Source organism: Chaetodon auriga, chromosome 11 (assembly GCF_051107435.1).
Source record: "Chaetodon auriga isolate fChaAug3 chromosome 11, fChaAug3.hap1, whole genome shotgun sequence".
Taxonomy (NCBI): Eukaryota; Metazoa; Chordata; class Actinopteri; order Chaetodontiformes; family Chaetodontidae; genus Chaetodon; species Chaetodon auriga.
In genome coordinates, this window is record NC_135084.1 from 24,896,852 (window position 1) to 24,920,000 (window position 23,149).

General features: G+C 48.9%; 1 protein-coding gene across 4 annotated transcripts in view; it reads right to left on the reverse strand.

Annotated features, from left to right (window-relative positions):
- Positions 1-23,149, reverse strand: part of LOC143328032 (spectrin beta chain, non-erythrocytic 1) — a 90,475-nt gene that overhangs the window by 20,294 nt on the left and 47,032 nt on the right. For all 4 annotated transcript variants that reach the window (XM_076742884.1, XM_076742883.1, XM_076742885.1 and 1 more), the window contains 25 exons: positions 17,491-17,642; positions 12,857-13,030; positions 11,176-11,267; positions 10,922-11,002; positions 10,311-10,426; positions 9,935-10,047; positions 9,353-9,540; positions 8,276-8,393; positions 7,878-8,036; positions 7,308-7,403; positions 6,693-6,899; positions 6,324-6,477; positions 6,062-6,213; positions 5,612-5,830; positions 5,369-5,449; positions 5,046-5,252; positions 4,628-4,839; positions 4,058-4,195; positions 3,663-3,783; positions 3,322-3,537; positions 2,722-3,141; positions 1,336-1,538; positions 792-882; positions 533-679; positions 114-377 (listed from right to left, as the gene is read on the reverse strand). In XM_076742884.1, the coding sequence (XP_076598999.1) occupies positions 114-377; positions 533-679; positions 792-882; positions 1,336-1,538; positions 2,722-3,141; positions 3,322-3,537; positions 3,663-3,783; positions 4,058-4,195; positions 4,628-4,839; positions 5,046-5,252; positions 5,369-5,449; positions 5,612-5,830; positions 6,062-6,213; positions 6,324-6,477; positions 6,693-6,899; positions 7,308-7,403; positions 7,878-8,036; positions 8,276-8,393; positions 9,353-9,540; positions 9,935-10,047; positions 10,311-10,426; positions 10,922-11,002; positions 11,176-11,267; positions 12,857-13,030; positions 17,491-17,642 (4,121 nt within the window). The remainder of the gene's footprint in view (positions 1-113; positions 378-532; positions 680-791; positions 883-1,335; positions 1,539-2,721; positions 3,142-3,321; positions 3,538-3,662; positions 3,784-4,057; positions 4,196-4,627; positions 4,840-5,045; positions 5,253-5,368; positions 5,450-5,611; positions 5,831-6,061; positions 6,214-6,323; positions 6,478-6,692; positions 6,900-7,307; positions 7,404-7,877; positions 8,037-8,275; positions 8,394-9,352; positions 9,541-9,934; positions 10,048-10,310; positions 10,427-10,921; positions 11,003-11,175; positions 11,268-12,856; positions 13,031-17,490; positions 17,643-23,149) is intronic.

Consider the following 23,149-nt stretch of genomic DNA (forward strand, 5'->3'; position numbering starts at 1 on the left):
TTCTCCTTCAGGGCTCACTGTTACTCGAAAACCCGACCGGGGAGCATCCCCTCGGTCATGCTCCGGTTCACGGAGAGCTCCTGCACGGATCTGAACCTCCTGCGCCTCCTCACCTGCTGTTTCTTGAGCAGGATGTTGACGGAGGTGAGGTCCTTGCCGTAGTCGTCGGACTGCAGCTGTCCCTCCAGGCTGGCCAGCCACTTGTCGAGGTCGGCGCAGCTCTGGGTGAACAGCTCCGCCTTGTTGGCGTCAAACAGACACTTGGCCTTGGTCTGGGTGGTCGACTCCAGATCATCCCACATCGTCCTCAGAGACGCCAGCTTCTCTTTGACCATGGCCTCCGTCTCTGGTTTCTCCGCCATCAGCGCCTGCCCGTCCTGAAAGACAGCGTTCATTTTCAGTGCTCAGCTCTGATTGGCTAATGAAACAGGATGTCTGCTGAGAGCTTTTTAATGTGATAAACTCGATAACTCAGTGACATCTTTGCTGTTGGCAGCTGTTTAAACAGAGTCCATCCTTCCCCCCGGCCCACCTTGTCGATCTTGTCCAGCCACTCCTTGTTGGACTGCAGCTCGGCCATGAAGGCCTGGTGTTTGAGCCACTTGCTGTGGAGGTTTCGGGCCTCGTCGTACGACATGTCCTGAGCCGTCAGCATCTTCTCATTGATCCACAGGGACAGCTGAGGACACACAAACAGCACATGACTTCATCTAAAAGCCACAAACATCTGCTCACTGGTGGATGTTCCACCACATTGCTGCATCCTAAATGAAGTGGTGTGTGTGGTTCACCTCCTGGCAGTCCTGCAGGAACTTCTGCAGGTCTCTGTTGTCCTTCAGCCTCATCAGCAGGTCGCTGGCAGCTGCTCGGTTCTTCTTGTGCCTGGACAACAAAAATCAGCATGTTTCAGTTGGAGTTTGGAACCTCGAGGTTCAGAAGATCTTCGTACTTGTGGACATAATAAAAGCTTCTTTTGAAGCCTGAGTCACGGAGCAGCTGATCTGCTGTAGGCAGCGTTGCAGGAACTCGCTCAGTGTCAATGGTTTAGTTTCATCCAGGGAATAATTTCAGTTTTAAAATGTCCCATGCATGGCTGCAAGTAACAACTGCTTTCATTATCAATTAATCGGTCATGTTTCAAGTCATAAATAATAACAAATGGCCACCATGAGTCATCAGAACATGAACTCATTCAAAAAAAGTTTTACTGTGTCCGACCAGAAATAAAAAAAAACTCTCATTGACTGTAAAATGTAAATTAATGATCATTAATTGATTTTCTCAAATAAACCTCAGTTATTAACACAAAAGCCAAAGCGGCGGCGTCCTGGTCACCTCTGGTCGATGGAGTCCACCTTCTCCTGGATGCGCTCGGCGTTGATGTTGCCGTCCGTCACCAGGCGGCGGCCGGTGTCGACCACGCTGCTGATCTTCTCCTCGTTGGCGTCCATGGTGGTCATGAAGTCCTCCTGCTTCTTGATGGCGGCCTCGGCGCCCTCCAGGGTGGTGGGCATCTCAGTGTGAGCCAGGACGTACTCCTGACACACAAACACACACACGAGACGATGGGCGGATAGAATTTGAGAGAAAAGACATGAGTTTGTGGTAATTATTGTTTATGTGAGCATTTAAATGACACACTTAATAATACGTGTCTCGTCAATCAGGAAATGACTCTTTGTTTTCATTTTTGATTAAAAAACACACAAAGTCATTTTAACTGTCGACACATGCGGCTGTAATGAGGGCCTTCTACCACCTGGTGGCAGCCTTCTCCCAGTGAAAAGTCCTCCAGTCCAGGAGGACGAAGGAGAAGAGGAGGAGGACAGAAAGACATCTCAATACGGCCATCGCAATTTCCCAGAGTGCACTGTGACTCGCTTCAGTTAACAATGTGAAGGAAAAGCAGGAAATCCTCCGCCTTCACTTCGATTTATCGACTAACTGTTGTTAACTGTTCATCCTGCACAGGGTCAGGCTGACTGGAGCGTATCCCAGCATGCACTGGGTGATGGAACAGTGTGTGCGAGAGGTCTGGCAGAAACCACATGATACTGGACTGGACGAATGCCCGGTGAGCTTTATCTGCTGATCACAGTGTGTGTGTGTGTGTGTGTGTGGGTGTGTGTGTGTGTGTGTGTGTGTGTGTGTGTGTGTGTGTGTGTGTGTGTGTGTGTGTGTGTGTGTGTCAGCATCACTAATGGGAGAACAGTTCACTCTGTGTTCACATCACATGACAACAACATGAAACCACTCACTCTTCTCTCTTCTGTGTCTGAGAGGAAAGAGAGTTGATCCAGTTCAGTTCAGGGTGTCTTTAGCCTAGCTTAGCTCAAACACTGGAAGCAGGGGGAAACTGCTAGCGTTGCTTCAGTACAACAGAAAAGCATGTTCCTACAGCCCAAAGCTGTCTGACTTCTGATCTTGTCATCTGACTCTTCCTCCCACACTGCTGAAGAATTCATTTAAACGCAACAAATGTTTTGTCTAGTGTCCACTCCATGATCCCTGTAGAGAGAAGTTTGTGGTTTTCCCATAGACTTCAACATAATCAAATTCAATGTAGTTTTTCCTCAAAACGTTAGCTGTCAATAGTTCATTAAAAATGGCTAAAGTGAAGGGCACGTCAGAGACGTCACCACAGACCGACAGACACGTTCCTCTGCAGTCTGGGTTCAGACCACAGCTAAAACCACAGGTGTGATGATGTCACAGGTTTACCTGGTTGTTGAGGAAGGCCTCGGCCTGCTTGGTGTCCCTGAGGAACAGCTGGTAAGCGTGAGACTGAGACAGCAGGTTCTGCCGGTTCTCCCACATCTTGTGCAGCTCGTTCCAGCCGGTGTCCAGCGCCTGCAGCCGCTGTCGCAGGAACATGTACTGCGCGTCCGTCTGGCCCTGCGTCACCATCTCGCCCATGTCCCGCATCTTCTGGTAGTCCTCCTCGTAGTTGCGGATCTCGTTCTTGATGCCCTCGTGCTGGGCCAGCAGCTTCTCTGCCTCGGCCAGCGTGTTGGGCATGTCCTCGGAGGCGATGACCGTCTGCGTCCGCGACAGCCACGACTGGAAGTCGTCCAGGTCACGCAGGAACTGCTGCAGCTTGCTGGCCTCGCCCAGCGACTCCTCCCGGTTCTTCATGGTGTTCTGCAGACAGAGAGCAGAGGACTCATCTATCACATTATACATCATATATTGTTTCAATCTCGTGACTTTGTTTGTGTTCAGGTGCTAAAAGGCAAACAAGTGATGTTATTCTTAGCTACAGCTCTCGTCTCTCTGGGTGAATTTACATGTGGACCTGGAGGAAGACACGTTTTCTCGTACCTTCATCTCGTCCCAGACGGCGGTGATCTCAGCCAGGCGACCCTTGATGGCCTCAGACTGCTCCGTGTGCTCTGAGCCCAAACGGTCCGCCTCCTTCCCCAGGTCGCCGAGCTTGTCCTCGATGGCGGCCAGGTCGCGCTCCATCCCGGTCAGTTTCCTCTGCAGAGCCATGACGCCGGCCAGGTCGTTCCCCAGCTCCTGGGTCGACTCGATCACCTGACGGAGGACAGAGAGCGTGGGTTTAATGACGTTTGTTCCCATAATGCTTTGGGGAATGTAAACAGGAAGTATGATATTGCTATGGAGTCATGAGGTTAGCCTGTGGCTGGGTCTGTCGGTACCTTGGTCTTCTCTTTGATCCAGGACTTGGTCTCGTTGCACTCCAGGTGGTAGTTCTGGACGCCCAGGGCCGAGTTCAGACTGTCCTTCTTCTGGTCCACCAGATCTCTGAACTGACTCCACCTGGAGGGACGGACAGATGGACAGAGACACCATCAGCAACAACATGAGCGAATACAGATACTGAACCAGGTGGGTTACCTGCTCAGTCCCTGTTTGACTCACACTGAATTCACCTGTTCATTTACTCCTGATCAGTTGATTAAAGGTTTTGTTCCTATTTTTCTTTCTTTAATTGCAGGTTTATTAACGAGTATAAGATCAGTTAAATGGTTAAAAACTCAATGAATGACCCGATAATCCCAGTTCAGAGCTGGTTTCATCCCAGTTGGATTACCTGGTGTTGAGTTTGTCCTGCTGGGCTTTGATCTCCTTCTCACTGGGATGTCCGCTGTGGATCAGTTGCCTGGCAACCTGGTTCACCACGGCAACCCGGGAAGCCTGGTTGTTCATCTCCGGCTCCAAACTCTCAAAGCTGGACGAGACGGAGACAGAGACAGAGACGGAGACAGAGACAGAGGGACATCGTGAGGTTTGAGCTCTGACACTTTTGTCTTACTGAGAGACGACTTTTACTTGACATGTTTTTAATATTGAGAAGAAACAGGTAACCACAACACACACACACACACACACACACACACACACACAGGTGTAATTAACAGTTTACTGCTGACTGACTCTGTTCTTTCGACAGTCTGAAAACGTCTGCTGGTTTTGTTAATCGATCAATTCTCAACCAAAAATCCTTGAAGAGCAGTTTACAGCTGAGAGGACTGATTCTGATTTTGGACTGAATCCATTTTGTTGCTGATCTCATCAAAGATGGCAGCGAGCAGTAAACCCGGACTGTTTGACCCCAGCTGAGCGACAGCTGTTTGACTGAACCCTCCGGTCTGGCTCTCACCGGTGCTGGACCACCTCCAGGTCCTCCAGTTTCTCGGGGATCTCCATGCTGTTGAGCCACTGCTCCTTCTCGTCGATCCACACCTCGCAGGCGTTTGCTTCGCTCAGCATCTTGTAGAGGGCCAGAGCGTCCTGCAGCGCCTGCTTCCTGAGCCGCGTCAGCTCCACCACCTCCTTATAACGCTCCTCGATGCCCGCCAGCCTGCTCTGAACCTGCAAACACCAGCGAAGGCCATCAGAGACTGCAGACAGACTGAAACTCAGTGATGAACACTGTTACAGTCTGAATCCCTCCATTAATGAATTAAGACGTTTAAAGCTCCTTCAGTTGATGATATCGGTTCGTTCTGAGGTCCAGGGATCCTCCACAGACCCAGAACTCTTGACTCGATGTTGTGTTTGCGGTCGGTCGGTCTCACCTCCTCAGAGTTGGCCTTCTCGGGCGGCAGCGTGCGGGACTGTTCGTGCAGAGCGTCGATGACGGGCCGGTAGCTGCCGATCTCCTCGGCCACGTCCTTGTGCTTCTTCACCAGAGCCTGAGTGGAGAACTCGTCGTGGCCGACATCCACGCTGGAGACGATCCGCAGCACGTCCAGCATCCACGTGTCGATGTCGTCGGCGTCGGCCTGCAGGTGGAAGACGACGAGTTTAACTTAAAATCAGACACACAACAACAATAAATCTCTTTCTTTCCCAGGTGTCAGCTTTGTTTTGAATATGGATGAATGTCTGGAGTGCTCACCTGGAACTGGTGCTGGTTGCAGGCCTCCTGCAGACGAGCTTTACGGACGGCAGAAAGACGCTCCAGAGCCGCCCACTGCTCCTGCAGAAAGGAGGAAGGAAGGAAGGAAGGAAGCAAGGAAGGAAGGAAGGAAGGTGTGAGGAAATGCACTTTGGATGTTTGAGAGGATCTACATCATGAACATTCAGCTTTCCCTCGGTCTAAAAAGAGCACAGCGAGGAGGCGAAACGCTGTGCAGCGTACCTGGATGTCCTGGATACGTTCTTTGATCTTGTCGGCTCCAAAGTGGTTGTTGGCCACCAGCTCCTCGCCCTGTTTGATGGTCTGCTGCAGGTGGGCAGATCGCCCACTCATCTCGTCTTCGAAGGCTTTGTGCTGACTCAGCAGTCGCAACGCTCCCGTCAGATCCTTCCCATAATCCTCGGAGGACAGGATCTGCTCCTTCTCCCTGATCCAGCCCTCCTACAAAGACAACACGGACACGTTCAGCTGCATCACCTCGCAACAAAATCAGGATTTTCAGGATGAATTTGGGCGAAGACGACCGTGTCAAAGGTTCTGAGAGAAGCCATTAAATCAATACCAGGCAGCAGAAAGTACAGGAAATAATCAAATGTAATACAAATCCAGAGAATGAGAACAAAGAGACATCTTAAAGCTATAAATAATCCTCATTAAAGTCACGATATTAACCTCTTCAGCCATTTCCCAGAAGAACTTCCAGAGGCGGCGTGACTCCTCGAGGCGAGCTCGCCGCTCCGCTGCCAGCTGGCTCAGCTCCTGGTAGCAGAAGTCCATGTGAGCGACTCGATCCCGGATGATCTGAGGATCACAGGGTTTATAACCTGAGGAGGAGGAAGAGGAGAGCGGAGGAAGAGTGAGTCAGGCATCGAGGAGAGGGATCATCGTGAACTTCTGTCTGATTGGACAGTGTCCGTCCGTCCGTCCGTCTCACCCTCCAAGTCATCGGCGAACTTCTGAGCATTGCTGTTGACGTTTCGGACGCGGTCGGCCTGGATGGCGATGTCGGCCTCCACCAGAGCGTGTTTCTGCAGCAGGTCCTCCACACCCAGCAGGTGTTTCCCATAATCCTGAGAGAGCAGCAGCATCTGCAGGGACAGGGAGCAGGGTCAAAGGTCACGACACTGATTGACTGGACTGAACTTTTGGTTTTGATGTGACTCCTGTTCGCTTCCATCTAACAAAACCGCAAAAATTAAACAAACATCTGATCAAAGGATAAATAAGCGACACTGAGAATCTGAGAAGCATCATTGGTTTTCCACAGTGAGGTTTCTCTCGTCTGATTGGTCGCCCCTCGTACCTTCATCTCGTCCATCCAGTCCATGATGTAGAGCATCTCCTGGAAGACTCTCTGCAGGCCCAGGTTCATCTCCAGTCTCAGCCTGCGGGCCTTCAGCAGCTCCAGCAGGTACTCCCACAGCCGGATCACGTTGTCCTTCCTGGCCGTGATGCGTTTGATGTCATGGTAACTCTCCGCCTCCAGCTCCTTCGCCACGGCAACCACCGCCTGAAGCGGTGAGAGGGAGGAGGAGGAGGATGAGAGGAGGGAGGGATGAATGGACAAGAAAAGACAGATTTTGGGTTGAAACACTAAAAAATTGATTGTTTTCCAAAAGCAGAATTCTTTTCACAACTGCAAACAACATATTTTCAAACACAAACTTTAAACAATATTCATATTTATTTATTTATTTATTCATTTATATCTTCATATATATTTCTCTATCCCACTCAAATAACAGACATGAATGGAACCATCCCATCAAGGCTTCAATTTGTTCTCCTGAAGTTAAAATCCTTCCAGTCGAGGCTTTAAATGCATCCAATCAACCCATTTAATCAATGGAGCCATCTGATATGGACGTGTCCTCATTCTGTGTTTCGGCCTCTTCAAACATGCAGGTGATGAACTGACCTGAACTCGCTCCTCATAGGCTGCGATGTCCGTTTCTATGGCTTCATGCTTCTTAGTCGCAGCTTCGACGGCCTGGAGGTCAAATCCAAAGTTATCCTGCAGGAAGGAGGAGGAAAGGAAACATGGAAAGGAAACAAGAAGAGGACAGAGGAAACAAAGAGAGAGGAAAGGAAGTAATGAGAGGAGAGAGGAGAGGAAACAAGGAGTGCAAAGGAAACAAAGAGATGACAGAGGAAAGGAAACAAGGAGATGAAAGGAAACATAGAGGGGAGAGAGGAAAGAGAACAAGAAGCAGAAAAGAAACAAAGAGATGAGAGAGGAAAGGAAACAAGGAGAGGAGAGGAAACAAAAATGGGAAAGAAGAAAGGACATTAAGAGTGGAGAGAGGAAAGGAATCAAATGAGTAAAGGAAAAAAGGAGAGGAGAGAGGGGAGGATACAAAGAAAGGACAGAGGACAGATCATTGTTTCATTAGACTCTTATGAAGGACTTAATGAACAGACTTCCTGTCTGTGGCGTCCTGACGCTGCATGCGGCTGAAACACGAGGACAGGTAAAGGTGTGCCTCACCTGTGAGACCAGCCTCTGGTTCTCGCTCAGCCACGTCTCCCTCATGGCGGCTTTACGGTCGAAGCGTCTGGCGAGCTGCTCCAGTTTCTCCTGACGAATCAGCTCCGTCCTCAGAGCCAGCTCCCGCTCGTGCTCCGCCTTCTCCAGACGCTCCCATGCCTAATGGGCGCACGCACACACACACACACACACACACGCGCATACACATCTTTGTCAGCCATTTTTAAATCCATGACACTCCTGACATTTAAAAAACAACAATCGACATTATTTCTATCAAAATTAATCACAGTTTCTCGGTGAATTTAAACAATGAACCATGTCTGTTTTCTCCAGCAGATCAAAGACGCATGAGGACAAAGTGCAGTGAGTGATGACATCACAGCAGGTGTGGTCACCTTGTTGATGTCGGAGATGAGCTTTCCCTCTCGAGGAGTGTAAACCTTCTGGTTGTTGGCTCTCATTTTACTCTGGATGGTGAACAGAAGAACCTCCAGGTTTCCCTTCTCTGTGAACCTGCACACGCACACAAACACACACACACACACACACACAATTACAACTTGGAATGCAGAGCTGCTGCGCTGCCTGTGTTCGTGTTTTTGTGTCCACAGTCATGAAGACAAACCGTCACGTCTCATTTGGACCAACAGAGCGAGTTTGTTAAACTTCTAAGAATCTGAAAATGTTTTGTGTGAAATCTTTTAAAACTTGTTTAAGCTTCGCGGTGACGATGAGGAAAAGTCGAGTTTCGCTTCGTGTGAGCCTCGTAACGTGTTTTCAGACGGGCTGCGACTCCAGGACAGATCATCTGGTTCGTGCTCAGATTCAGACTCAGCTGCTTCTGCGGTTTGTTTCCTGCTTCAAACACAGCAGAGCGATGAGCAGCAAACTGTGAAGTACCTGGTTCACACAGAGCTCGAGCGCTGCGACAGCGTGTTTGTGATTTCCTCTGCTGCAGGTTTCCTTCAGGTTTGTCAGGAGTTAAACACACAGAAGAAGAAGAGAGCGAGAGTGAGGAAGAAAGAGAAAAACCTGAGAGAGGTGGGCGGATGGATACGCTGCTGTCTGTCAACAAATAGTTCCAACATGTGACCCCCAAAAGCCCCCACACGTGTGTTCATGTCTGTGTTTGTGTCGATTCAACAGGATTCACCTCGTTCATCAGCGAGTTTCAGAGACAGAGCTCGGCTAGCTGCTCCCCACTGCCTCCAGCATTTATGCTAAGCTAAGCTAAACTAAGCTAAGCTAAGCTAAGCTAAGCTAAGCTAAGCGCATCTAGTCACCAGCTCTGTCCTGAACACACAGACATGAGACTGAAACCCGTCTGAACGTCTCACTCTTAAACCTCAGATTTGACACTAACTGCACTGGACTGCAGCCCAGGTGTGTGTGTGTGTGTGTGTGTGTGTGTGTGTGTGTGTGTGTGTGTGTGTGCGTGCGTGCGTGCGCATGCGTGCAGGCTGTGGACTGACTTTGGCGGCTTCTCCACGGTGCGGTACGTGTTGAAGGCCTGCAGCTGCTGCTGGACTCCCACCAGAGAGTTGGCAAACTTCCTGTTGTTGAGGATGATGATGGTCTGCTCGATCCACTCCAGCAGGTCTGAGGCCAGAGACTCGTACTTCTCGATCATCTTCTCCGTCTCAATGGCATTGTCCAACACCTGGAAAGACGCCAGAGGAGACGCATTTAGAAAAAAGAAGGCGGTCCATTAACTGTCTGTCTGTCTGTCTGTCTCTCTGTCCATCTGTCTCTCTGTCCATCTGTCCGTCTGTCCATCTGTCTCTCTGTCCATCTGTCTGTCTGTCTCTCTGTCCATCTGTCTGTCTGTTTGTCTGTCTGTCTGTCTCTCTGTCCATCTGTCTGTCTGTTTGTCTCTCTGTCTGTCTGTCTCTCTCTCTGTCTGTTTGTCTGTCTCTCTGTCCATCTGTCTCTCTGTCTGTCTGTGTCTCTGTCTGTGTCTCTGTGTCTCTTTCTGTCTGTCTGTCTGTCTGTCTCTCTGTCCATCTGTCTGTCTGTCTGTCTGTCCATCTGTGGTGATGGAGGTCGTCGGTCACCTTGCCGATTCTCTTCCCCTCCACCTTCAGGGCCTTCATCTTGGAGAAGTAGTGGTAGTAGGTCACCACGTAGGTGATGATGGACTTCTCATCAGGGTGGTCCACGCTGATGTCTGCGCGCACACACACACACACACACACACACACACACACACAGAAAACAAAGATCAGACTGGATACTGAATGAAACAGCGTGCATGCAGTGTGTGTGTGTCAGCGTGTGCGTGCGTGTGTGTGTGTGTGCGTGCGTGCGTGCGTGCGTGCGTGCGTGCGTGCGTGTGTGTGTGTGTGTGTGTGTGTGTGTGTGTGTGCGTGTGTGTGTGTCAGCGTGTGCGTGCGTGCGTGTGTGTGCGTGTGTGCGTGCGCGCTCTCTCACCCTCGGGGTCCAGCAGCTTGGTGAGGCCCAGGTGTTGCTCAGCCAGGTTGAAAGCATTCTGCAGGTTGTAGTGAGCGTTTGATTTCTTCAGCTTGTCGAAGTCGATCAGGTCGGGTCTGAAGACAACAACAAAAACAAATAAACACAAACACAAACAAAGAGGCTGAAATGAAGACGATAAGGAACTACACCCAAATATTTTAATGCTGTCATGTTTGACAGAGGGACATGTGGATGAATGAGTGATGCGTGACGAACGCGCAGTGGAACTCTTCTTCTGTGCTTTCTGCATCAAACCAACAGACGACCAATCACTGACCAGCAGCCCCGCGAAGAAAAGCTTCAGGCTTCAGCAGCGTGACTGCTGTGAATATCAGCTTTGTTTGGCTGAAACATAGTTTTCTTTATGTTTGGCAGAATGAAACGCTTCAGGTCTAAATGTGGTCTGAAGGACACGGTCTGCTGACGGGTCAGCTGAGACTCTGGGGCTATTACAGAGCACGAGGAAGGAAGCGGCGCTCGGTGGCTGACAGCGGCGTGGATTCATCGAGGAGCCGCTGAGCGCCGAGCGCAGCGGCTCCTCGTCCTGATTTGACGAGTCTGACGTTTACCTGTGCTTGTGGATGAGAGCGTTGAAGGCCATCCCGTCTCTCCAGCTGGTGGTGAAGTTGTGGATGTTGACGTTTGGATATCTGGAAGAGGAAGAGGAAGAGGAAGAGGAAGAGGACACTCATTTACTGATGATTATTATTAATCTTATGGGACTCTAAGAATCCAGTTAAAGGTGGAAACAGGAAGTGACGGGGCTGATGGGAAATGTAGTCTGAGCTGTGGAGAAGCACAAACGTCCTGTGAAGATTCTCACCCCGCCGTCTTCATCTGACACCAGAGCAGCAGAGCATCTTTAGCCGACTTCTTCTCCTTGTTGTCCTCCGTCTCCACGCTGATGTCCTGGATCTGAGACACGCACACACACACACACACACACACACACACACACACACACACACACACACACACGTTTGAGGTTAATTGAACAGTTAGATTTCGCTTGTAATCGTCCTTTTGAGACATTAACGTTGACTCAATCCATCGTGTTTGACGGCTGATTAAATGAATTCACGCCGCTCTTTGAACTCTCTGCTGACATTATTAAGTTATTACATGAACGATTCCCTCATTACCGGACATGATGCACACCGCGGGCACATCCGTAAAGCTAAGTGGATTAGCTGAATCGCAGCAAGCAGACGTGGAAACAAAGCGCTTCAGGAAATCAATCAGTTCATTTATGAATGTGATGTCATCACCATCGAGGTTCTAATCAAACACAGGAAACAACATGAACAAAGCCCTGGAACATGAATGTCTGCTTTGTGTCTGATATTAAAGGTTTATTTCGATGATGAAACACTTCCTCAGACACGTGTTCACGTCTTCAAACTCTATAATCCACGCTGACATGAAGACCTCTCAGCTGAATCTCTACACTAAAGCCTTCAAACACTGGCGGCCAATCACAGCGTCCTATTCTGCACGAACTGTAACGTCCTCACAGTCACGCTCAATCCCAACATCAACAAACACACACGGCTGCACTCGACGCGTACGCCTGGAACCAAAACACGACCGAACACATCCTCACGTTCCAACAAACGTCCTCGTTTTCCAAAAAAAAGGCGTCGACCGCCAAACTGTCTGAACTCTGATTGGTCCTCACAGAGACAGGAAGACACAGCACACACACCTCACCTTCATCGATCGACATCCGTCAGTTTCAGAGCGACAGGAGCGTCGAATCAGAAACATCAACACCACCAGAGCATGTATGACACACACACACACACACACACACACACACACACACACACACACACACACACACACTCTGCAGTCCGTCTGTTTCACCCTCATTCCTCCACTGCAGGATTTAAAAACCACTAAAAAGAGTTTTTTAATCCTCTCGGATTATAAAAGCTAAATCCTGTTCACCCATTTCCCAACTGTTCGCCATCCCTAATGATGACATCATCAGCCGAGTGACACGACACGCGTACAGTAAAGAGTCGAGTGTGTCGTCTGACGGGGTCGTCTGCACTGAGATCGATGCGTCCGACGCTGATGAAGACGCTCGGTGCTGATTGTTGAGGGCTGTGAGGAGGTGAAGCGGCGCTCAAACGACCAGGAAACGTCCAACAGTTACAGTAAAATACGACGTCTTTTAACTGACGGCTCTTAATCTTTCAGCAAATAATTAAAGATGCAGCAATGTCACATTTTTTGGATTACGAAGGATTTAACGTTAAACACACTCTGCTTTCATCTCTGCAGAAAAAATGTGGGACTTTATCTTTTAATTAAAAATGTTAATGATTCATTTTCGGCTTTATGATTAACACCTTGCTCTGAATTTACTCTCCCAGCAGTGGCCAGTTTATTAGGTACGCCTGATTCAACTTGCAAAATGAGCCACATCACCAGAGCAGCGGTCTGATTTCAGCTGATCTACTCATTGCGGGATGCAGACTTGCACGGCTGCCTGTTACCTGGAAGCGGAGGATGATGGTCCAGATGAGGCCCAGGGTGAGGCGGTGGTTTCCGTCCACGATGTCGTGGGAGCCCATGTTCTCCAGGTGGACCCTCTGCTCCTTCAGGAACTGCAGAGCCTTGTCCACGTTCTCCAGACAGTGGATCCGCATCCGACCCTTGGTGGGTTTGGGCTGAAACAAAAACACATCTCGGTTTATTTACAAGCCTCGAAAAGCAGGAACCGTGAAGTTCTTCAAGCTGCCAAATAAACACCAAGAAGAAGAAGAAGCAAACAGCTGCGGACAGCTGAGACGCTTCAAACTGGACACGTTCTGTGTGGATGGAGTTCTTCGCTGAGTGGACTCTCACTTCTCCTCTTTCTAAATCATTCATCAGATTTCCTCAATACAAACATCCCAAAACAGGAAAAATGCTGTTAATAATCAAGCAGTAACTTTCTCGATGCTCAATGACTCACGTGCGTGTTAAAGAAAACTCTGTGAACCGAACGCAGAAACCAAACAGCCTCAGTTACTGACAGGCCCGTTAGCTTAATACTGCTGCGGCAATTAGCCGTTTGACACGTGATAACTGGATTAAAATAAAGGAGCCTTTCTCAGTTTAACTCAGAAATCATCTGGAAGAGGTTTGATTCTTAGAAACAACACTGAAAAATGAGAAAGAGAAAATAAAATCTGGCCGTGACGGTGAGACAAACAAACACTGCTGTGGTAACAGACAGGAAGTGTCGGCATCACCTCCAAGCGTCCGTGAGCTTTTCCAGCAGGCATGAGAGCTGATGAGCGAGGAGGAGTCGGATATTATTACAGCGGAGGGATTTAACACCGAGCTAACCTCCTTTAGAGCTGCAGCAGCAGACAGATGTCTGACGGCTCGGCGGTTACACAACAAACAACCAACAAACCACAACAACAGAAGCTCAGCGGAGTGTGACAGCGAAGCTACAGTCAGGAGGAGAGAGGAGGAAAACCAGGGAGCACAGAGGAGAACCATCAGGGCCTCCAGGGAGCAGTAAAAGTACACACTATGCTTAGTATCACACCGTTCGACGTTAGAAAACTGTATTAACATCATGAAGCATCGATGTTTGAGCTGCTGCAGGTGGAGCTACTGTCAAATACCTCATATACCGTTAGCTGGTTCAGGCCAGTGGGGCCCAACAAAGGGTTTGGGCCCCAGAAAGAGTCACCAGATCATTCTGAGGGGTCGTCAGGTGATTAATGGGAACGAAGAAGGAACAAAGTGCTGAAACACAAACCTGTTTTCAGACTCTTCTCTGATCGTGTGTCCCTCTGAAATACTGTGAAGTATGAAGTAACATAATCTACTGTCCCACTCGTGCTATCAGATGACTGAGAGCTGCAGCGTGATGAGGCGATTCTGAAGCGTCCGTACGTCTTTGAACGCACCTCTGTGTCGCAGAGGTGCAGGACGATGAGGAGGAGCAGACAGCGAGGAAGACGAGCGCTGATGCAATTAACACAGATCAAATGGAAGTCAGACACACGTCCATCTGCTCAGCATCCACCTTTAAAGAGACTCAGACTGCGCCGGGCGAAACATGCGCCCAGCTGGAGACGACTTCCTCTCCTCCTCATCCTCGCCTGGATATGAGTGATGAAGCATGTGTGTTGAACTACAGCTGTGATGAAGGCTGGCAAGCAGTGGACATGTTTCAGACTTCTCTTTTGATTTTTTAATGTCAGACAGATGTTTTTTGGCTCCTCTGCCTCCTTCTCGTAACTCCTGACAGTCGATGGTTGAAAACCGATCGGTCGGATGAGCTGGTGTGTTTACGGTGACGCTGAATCTTGAAACAGGAAGAATAAATAACCAGGATATAATAAACGTCTGAGGTGTCAGAGCAGCGGCGGAACATCCTGCTCGCCGTCCACACCACATGTCCTCTCTCCAACACTGACCATCCAAACTACAAGCAGGACGCCGTCCAACAATAACACTGCTGTCTTTGCTTTTCCTCACGCAGACACATAAACACCACCCGCCTAAAGTCACTCAGTGATTCAGGATCTGGGCTCAGACCAGAGATATTTTGGACTGTTGTCTGCCGGTGGCTCGAATCCAACAAACCACACAGAGCTTCAGTGTTGGTCGGCTCAAACAGCTTCAGATCAGCATTTTCTTCCGCGAAACCAAACAAAAATCATTTTACCTCCATCAACAGTGCGGCGCAGACCTGCAGCGGGACTTTCCCCCCTCAGGAGGTTTTAGCTGTTTTTAGACTTTGCAGAATCTGTTTCGAAACCTTTAATCAACCAGGATCTGAACCACACGTAGCTTTAGCGTCGCTTTGGTGAGCTCCAGCAGTGTGCTGCAAACAAAAGGCCTGAAACAACAAGGCTGCTGCGAATCTACATTTTTTATTATCAACAACCAAGAAAAACCCAAAATCTGCTAACAGGCTGATTGATCCTCTTCCTCTGAGCCTCACTGTTGTTCCTTCATCACAGTTAAAGACTGTAACTACGCAGCCGTAAAATAAGCTGTTAAAAAGCTCCACCTCCACCATCTACAACAGTAGAACCCTGCTTACTTTGGGAACTTCAGGTCCATTTTACCAACAGTCCTCAAGCTCTTCAACTCAGTTACTTAACTTGTAGTGGAGTATTTTTACAGTGTAGTATTACTGCGTTACTTCAGTGAAGAATCTGAATATTTCCTCTAATGAACTGCAGCGTCCAGCTGTTTCAGGACATTACTGAGCCCCTTTAAAAAAATGAAACCATGGATTTGGACGCCGCAGACAGGAAGTGAGGACGTATTGAGACGAACACATTGTTGGTTTTGGTCTGCAGGACAAATCCAGTCTGTGAGCTGCGTTAATGTGATGATGACGAAGACGCAGACGAACTGGACGCCTGCTGGAGTGCAGCGCTGTAGGACTGGACGCAGTGGGACTGAAGTCACTGTGACCAGCGGACAGCTGGACAGACGTCCACGCTGCAGGAGCTGGACGCGTCCTTTAAACGCTGCCTCTGCCGTGTGCAAACAGCCGCTCGCGCTCAGATTCTTCTGCTGCTTCTGGAGGCGTTTTGGCTCCATGTAAACCCAGAAAGTTACTCAATGACTCCTTTCACAACTGGAACACCCCCCACAGCGCCTCCCACTCTGTTCGCTCCATCCGTCCTGCTCAACACTTCACTATCGTTTATTTTCCTTTTCCTTCTCTCTGCATTTCCACCCGTTCCTCCTCTCTCCTCTCCTTTCTCGTCTCCTCGCTTCCTCCTCCACGAGCAGCCAAAATGCCAGAGATTCTCTGGATCTCTGCCCGACGACAAACATACGAAACCGAAGAGAAAACTGAATAAATAAAGTCTGAATTTAAAATAATCAGAAAATAGAGTAAATTCTTTCTGTCTGTGTGTTTGACGGGTTGTGAAAAGGCCAGATGACAGCACAGAGACGGCCGAGAAGAAGACGAAGAAGAGGAGGAAGAAGAAGAAGAAGAAGAAGAGGAGGAGGAAGAGGAGGAAGAGGAGGGGGCAGTTTGGCTCGTAACACTGGAAGTCACAAGGCGGGGGGTGAACTGGGACAGTCTGAGCAAGTTTAAATGTCTTTGAGTCAGACACAAGAAAACCAGCCTGACACTGAGTGAGTGTGTGTGTGTGTGTGTGTGTGTGTGTGTGTGTGTGTGTGCGCAAGATTCACCATGTCACAAGCTAAATTTAAGACCTTTTTAATAGCAACATAAAATGTAATTTAAGGCGACCACGATCTGAATCACAGCAGCCGAAGTCTGACATCTGACGGACGATGTGACCTCAAACTTATTTATTGTTATTATTTCAGTTCTTTCCAGCAGCATAAATCCATAATTCAGAGTAACATAACGAATCAGTCAACATGGCTCAACAGAGGAGAGCTGACGGATGGATTAACCAATCAAAAAACAACAACTTTAATCATGTTTGTTCACATCGTGAGACCACAAACTTCCTGCTGCTGAAGCTGATTTATGACGTTTCTGTAAGCTAAGCTAACGCTAACTGAAGGTGTCATCGTCCACCGAGGTGACACGAAGCACACGGACCGCTGCGAGCGCGCTCAGATGAACGGCGCGGTGGAGGCGGGTCACGGTTAATGATTGGAGGAGTCTTCAATGTCAGTGTTGACAGAAGCAGATAAGAAGAGTGGGAGAGCAGAGACGGCGAGCAGCTGTTTGAGGAAGAGTCGGCGCTGAGCGGGACGATAGTGAGCGAGCAGAAGAGGCGAGAGCTGCTGAAGCCTCAGCGCACGACCACGTCCAGTTTACCAGAGAAAACAAGATCTGAAAGTTAAGAACGTCAGGATGGGCTTCGATTTAAAGAGGGACAGATGATTAACATGCAGATTTATTTTTCTCTTTTGCCCTGAATCCGTTTAACAGAGTGATTTGTAAACTTAAATTTGACTCTTTCTCTTCTGTTTAATTATCTTTTTAAATTAGTTTGTATTAAATCATATGAAAATGACACGTTTACTGCAGCGGTCTTTATGTTCATGTGATGCATTTAAAAGTTATTTGTTGCGACAGTCTCGTCACGTAGCCTTCAGGAGAAATGAACCTTTTCTGGGCACTTCCTCCCCCTGCTCCTCTTTCAAAATAAAAGCACTGAGCGATGGGACCCACCAGTCTCTCTCCTGACAGGACCTCCAGCAGTTTGATGAGCATGCGTCCGTCCCTCAGGTCCATGTAGAGGTCGGTGATGCGGCAGGAGACTCTGGACAGGTGCGAGTTCACCCACTTGGTGAAGGTCTTCTTCTGCACCGCCTCACGCTCATCTGGGCGAGAGACACAGACAGAGAGAGAGAGAGAGAGATGAGATGAGATGGTGGAAATGGAATCAAAGCTGAAGACATAAAAGTTGGAGAAGAAGAAGCTCATGACGACTGAGCTGAGAGTCCACGAGGCCGAGCGTCAGAGGACACTCAGAGGACAGGAAGTGGACTTTCAACACTGATGTGAGAGACTTTTTTCACAAGTTTGAGTCCTTCTGATCTCTGCAGGTGTGTTTGGTTCCTCTGAGTGTGTGTGTGTGTGTGTGTGTGTGTGTGTGTGTGTGTGTGTGTGTGTGTGTATGTTCTCAGCATCCCATTGGCTCATTGTTCCTGGAAAGCTGGTGTGTGTTTGTGTGTGTATGGGAGAGGTTTCCTGCGTCTGATAAAGCAGACTAAATCTTAATAACTATTCACACACACGCACGCACGCACGCACGCACACAGCAGTCTGACAGCAGACACCTGCTGTCTGCAACACAACTTAGTTTATTTCCCACAGGCTTCATGGTTATTGTTAGTGCTCACACACACACACACACACACACAGTTGCAAAGACTCCGTGTGTGTGTGTGTGTGTGTGTGTGTGTGTGTGTGTGTGTGTACAGAATGCGAGGGTGTTTCCTCGTCTGAACTCGGGCTCAGTTGCCATGGTGACACATTGCAGGAGGAAGTTGCACAACCTGCATAAGGAGGGAGGAGAGGGCGTGACCCACCCACACACACACACACACACACACACACACACACACATACACACGCACACACACGCACACACACACACACGCACACACACACACACACACACACGCACACACACACACACACGCACACACACACATTTACACTCCAGTGATTTCTGTCACACACTCTCTGTCAGATTTGCCTTGAAGTCAGATTCAGTTTCTCTTCTGTGAACTTTCCGCACTCAACATAGAGGTCAAAGGTCAAAGGTCATATGACACTGCTCACCTGAACTCATCTTAGACATGACGAGCTTTGTTCGTCCACACTCTCATCATTTGGAGGATGCGTCACAGACGCCGCACCAGGTCAGGGACATACTAACAGGAAGTGAGATGAGGCGTCCATGTTTGTTTGCTTTGTCTTCTAATTTCAGATCATGGGGTCAAAAATATCCGAGCCCTCACAGCCGGCTTTCCCAGCTGTCATTACCACTTCATGTTGACGCCATTTACAGGCCACAAACTGCTAATTACGGTTTCTCTCACAAGACTCGAACACAACACCAACATAAATCTTCCAGTGCACAACGTGTCTGCGAGTCATCGTGTCCTCAGTGTCTTTACACAAAGCAAACGACTCAAGCACACACACCGTCAATGTTCTCAGGCTTTGATTGGCCGGTTCGGCTGCTCGTTAAACAAAATGACTGCAAACAGGAGACATAATTAAATATGTGAGGACGCCACTTTCTCTGCATTAGGCACACGGTCAGGTCACAGAGTGCATGAACTCTGAGAGGAGACACGAATAAACTGACTTCAACTGCTGGAAGGAAACACACGCACACACACACACACAAACACACACACACACACACACACACACACACACACACACACTGATAATACTGACTGTTTCATACATGCAAACAAAAATTCATACAAATCCGTGATCTGAGTGTGTGTTAGCTCACAGCAGGACAATAGCTTCAGTGTTTGCTGGCATTCAGCTGCACAAACACGCTGTGGAGGGTTTCTGATACCGAGCTGGAGCTGCTGGACACGTGTGGACGAGGCGTGACGGACAGGAGCGACACGGACGACTGAGCGCAGCCGAACGCTCAGAATTATAACATGCTCTGTCCTCCTGGCTGCACTGATGAACATGAAGCTGCAGTCTGACAGAAACTCCACAGCAGGAGTGTGAATCTGATCAGACCTGTTAAAGGTGGAACCAGTAAAAGTCGTGACGTTTGCTTCTCGACGTCATCCTCAGCGGAAAAACCACAGCCATTCTGCAGCTGCTGCAGGCTACATTAGCTGCCGCTAGCACGACACACTGCATCTCTGGCTAATCTGGAGATGTTGCATTGTGGGTAACGTAGGCACCAGGTTTTGACTGCACATTACGCAGTATTCTGTGTACACAAACACCAAAGCAACACGTCTACAGGTAGAAGCTGGACAGTGCGTACGACGGCTAATAAACAGCGTCATCTGATGACGCATGGAGCAGCCATCTTGGATTTTGAGGTCAGGGTTCATGAGGTTCAGATGAGGTTAAAATTAGCAAAACTTCCACATAAACGGTAATTTTTTAAAGCGGTAATCTGAAAATGAAATGAATCCAGAGATGTTTGCTGTCAGTGATGAAGAGATCACATCGTGTGTGTTAAGAGATGGACTGATTTCTGTGTGTGAGTGTGTGTGTGTGTGTGTGTGTGTGTCATCTGACCACCAGGCTGTGTGTTATGATAAGCAGTGTGTCTTATCTCCATCTTCACACTTCCTGCTGCATTCTCTACACGCAGGAGTGTGTGTCCACTTCACGCTATTTGGCTTCTGTGTGTGTGTGTGCGTGTGTGTGTGTGTGTGTGTGTGTGAGTGTGTCTGTGTGTGTGTGTGTGTGTGTGTGTGTTGGGGCTTCCCCTTCCTGTGCTGAAAAAGAAGCAGATGCTCGTCCCAGCAGGAAAATGTGTTTACACACACAAACTGCTCGACTACGCCCATGGAGCAGAGGCCCTAGCCTGTGTGTGTGTGTGTGTGTGTGTGTGTGTGTGTGTGTGTGTGTGTGTGTGTGTGTGTTGGGGCTGGACCACAGGATGCTGCCCGAGCTCTGGACTCTACAGTGTTTTTCTGATCTGGAGTCGTTCTTTCATTTGTAAAAATACTTCATGTTATTGCTCATGTTTTTGATCAGTACTGATCACCGACGATGATGACAGATAAATCTTCTTCACCACCTGTGCCCAGCGGCTCGTGCGTGGTGTCGATCTATGAGGTGAAACATCAGATTTTCACACAGAAGACGAAGACGTGTGTGTGTGTGTGTGTGTGTGTGTGTGTGTGTTCTGGTCAGAGTTCAGCCATAAACTCTTCATACTCAGTGGAGCGTTTCATTGGCTGGTAGATTAGCCACAGGAGCTGCCACAGAAGTCACTTCAGGTCACCGTTAGCATCGAGCTAAACAAAGGGACCTGCTAATGCTAAGCTACACACACAAACACACAGAGCTAAGCACAACTCAATGTCAGGGGCTTTAATTACCTCCTCTGGCTTCACGGATCCCGCTGAATCCACAAGACGCAGCAGAGAGTGAGAGTGAGTGAGTGTGTGTGTGTGTGTGTGTGTGTGTGTGTGTGTGTGTGTGTGTGTGTGTGTGTGTGTGTGTGCGTGTGTGTGAGCGTCAGTCTGTGTGTACTTCATTAGAGCAAGAGGAGACAGTGATGCATTGATGGGGTCTCTCTGCAGGTCAATAAAACACACACACACACACACACACACACACACATACACACACACACACAAACACACACACACACACACACACACACACACACACACAATTACAGCTGAGGATGACCTTAACCTGAGCCTGAGGATACACACACAGGCCAGACAGGTGTGTCCTCCACTGGGACCAAGAAAATAAAAAAATCAATGTCTTTAAATGAGCGCCTCACACACACACACACACACACACACACACACACACACACACACACACACACACAGACAATGGAGAGAGGAATGTGCAGCCTGAACATCATGTGAGCTGCATCATCGTGTCAATGTATCATTCAAGTCACACACACACACACAGACAACAATTGTAATGCATCATGGGAAGTCAAGGTCATGATATGACAAGAACTCATAACAGGGTTCATCGAGAGTTTCAACACACACGCACACACAAGCACACACACGCACACACACACACACTCTGATACCAACACAAGGCGGCCTCTGAGGGCAGATGAGGACACTTCAGCTCAACACGACTTCTCGCTGGTAAACATTTCTAAGTAAAATTAACCTTCTGAAATCACCAAAAATCCCCTAAAATCCACAATAATCTGCGTTTTTCTCCAGAGCTTTAAAAAGTGGGAGAAGAAGAAAAGGACCAGGGAGGAGAGGAAGTCAGATCATGATCCAGCTGTAATTAAGCTTTTCTGTCACTGATAATAAATACAAGAGAACGACTGTTTTCATGAACACGACGTTTACATTTGAGCCCTGAGCTGAGCCTTCAGGCTGCTCTCCTCCACAGCTGTGCCCAGCTCACACCAGCTCCACCAATCAGCTTCTTCCATTTACCGATTCATTTAAGGTCGGGGTCAGGGTCAGCAGTGGAGGCACAGCCCGACCATCAACACACTGGAGGCGGGACAAGTACACGGCCCAGGAGGACGGTCTGCCTGACAGGTTCAGCTCAGGGCAAGAAACCCCAAAACCCCCGAGGCAAAGAAGACTAAAAACGACACATTTTATCTCACACACACACACACACACATCAGTTCACAGCTGTGTTCCCCTGGGTGATGACTGAAACAACACACACACACACACACACACACACACACACACACAGTCAGACAGAGTGTGTTAATGTGACTCAGGTCAGGAATAAATCTTTATCATCATCCAGTGTGTGTGTGTGCGTGTGTGTGTGTGTGTGTGTGTGCGTGTGCGTGTGTGTGCGTGTGTGTGTGTGTGTGTGTGCGTGTGTGTGCGTGGAGGTGGGGGATTTTTCTGGACATGTCTGAGCAGTTAGTTATGTTTTTACTGTTCCTCCCTCATCTGTAATGACTAATATTTGGTTCTGTGTTAACGTGCACTGGCAAGCGCGCGCACACACACACACAACTATAATAAATCCTAGATTCTGAAGATTAGAGGAGGAGGAAGAGGAGGAGGAGGAGGAAGACTAAACATGGATCCAGGTGAAAGGTCATGTTGTTGAAGGTGAGCAGCTGCCTGTCATGAAATCACAGGTGCACTCAGGTAATCTCATGTCCTCCGCTGAATGTAAAAGCAGAGGAGGTGAAGAAGCCAAGATGTCACACCTGTGCACTCCTGGCCAATCACAGAGCACTGATGAGTCGCACAGCGCTGACCTACAGCTCACAGATGTTGTGACAGGAAGTGGACAGGTGTGAGAGAGGAGTGTCTTCCTGCCTCCTGGACGCCTCCCTGTGGAGGTTTGACCAATCGGTAGGAGACACAGAGGAACACACATCTCATCTCCAGCCTCCTGGAGGAGCTGGAAACAGGGCTGGACCACCGAGTTCAGTCTGCCCAGTCTTTGCCCTTAAACAACACGTGACGAGAGATTCGAGAATTGTTCAGCATCTGAGCCGAGCGGATCCAGATCCAAACTGGATCCAAACTGGATCCAAACTGGACCCAAACTGGATCCAAACTGGAACAGACCTTAAAGGAGCCTGTGAGGGCCCGACAAGCACAGGTCAGACCTCATCTTCAGGTGTGACACAGAATAACCCTTTAACACAAAAATGTCACAGTGGCGGAGGAGGAGGAGG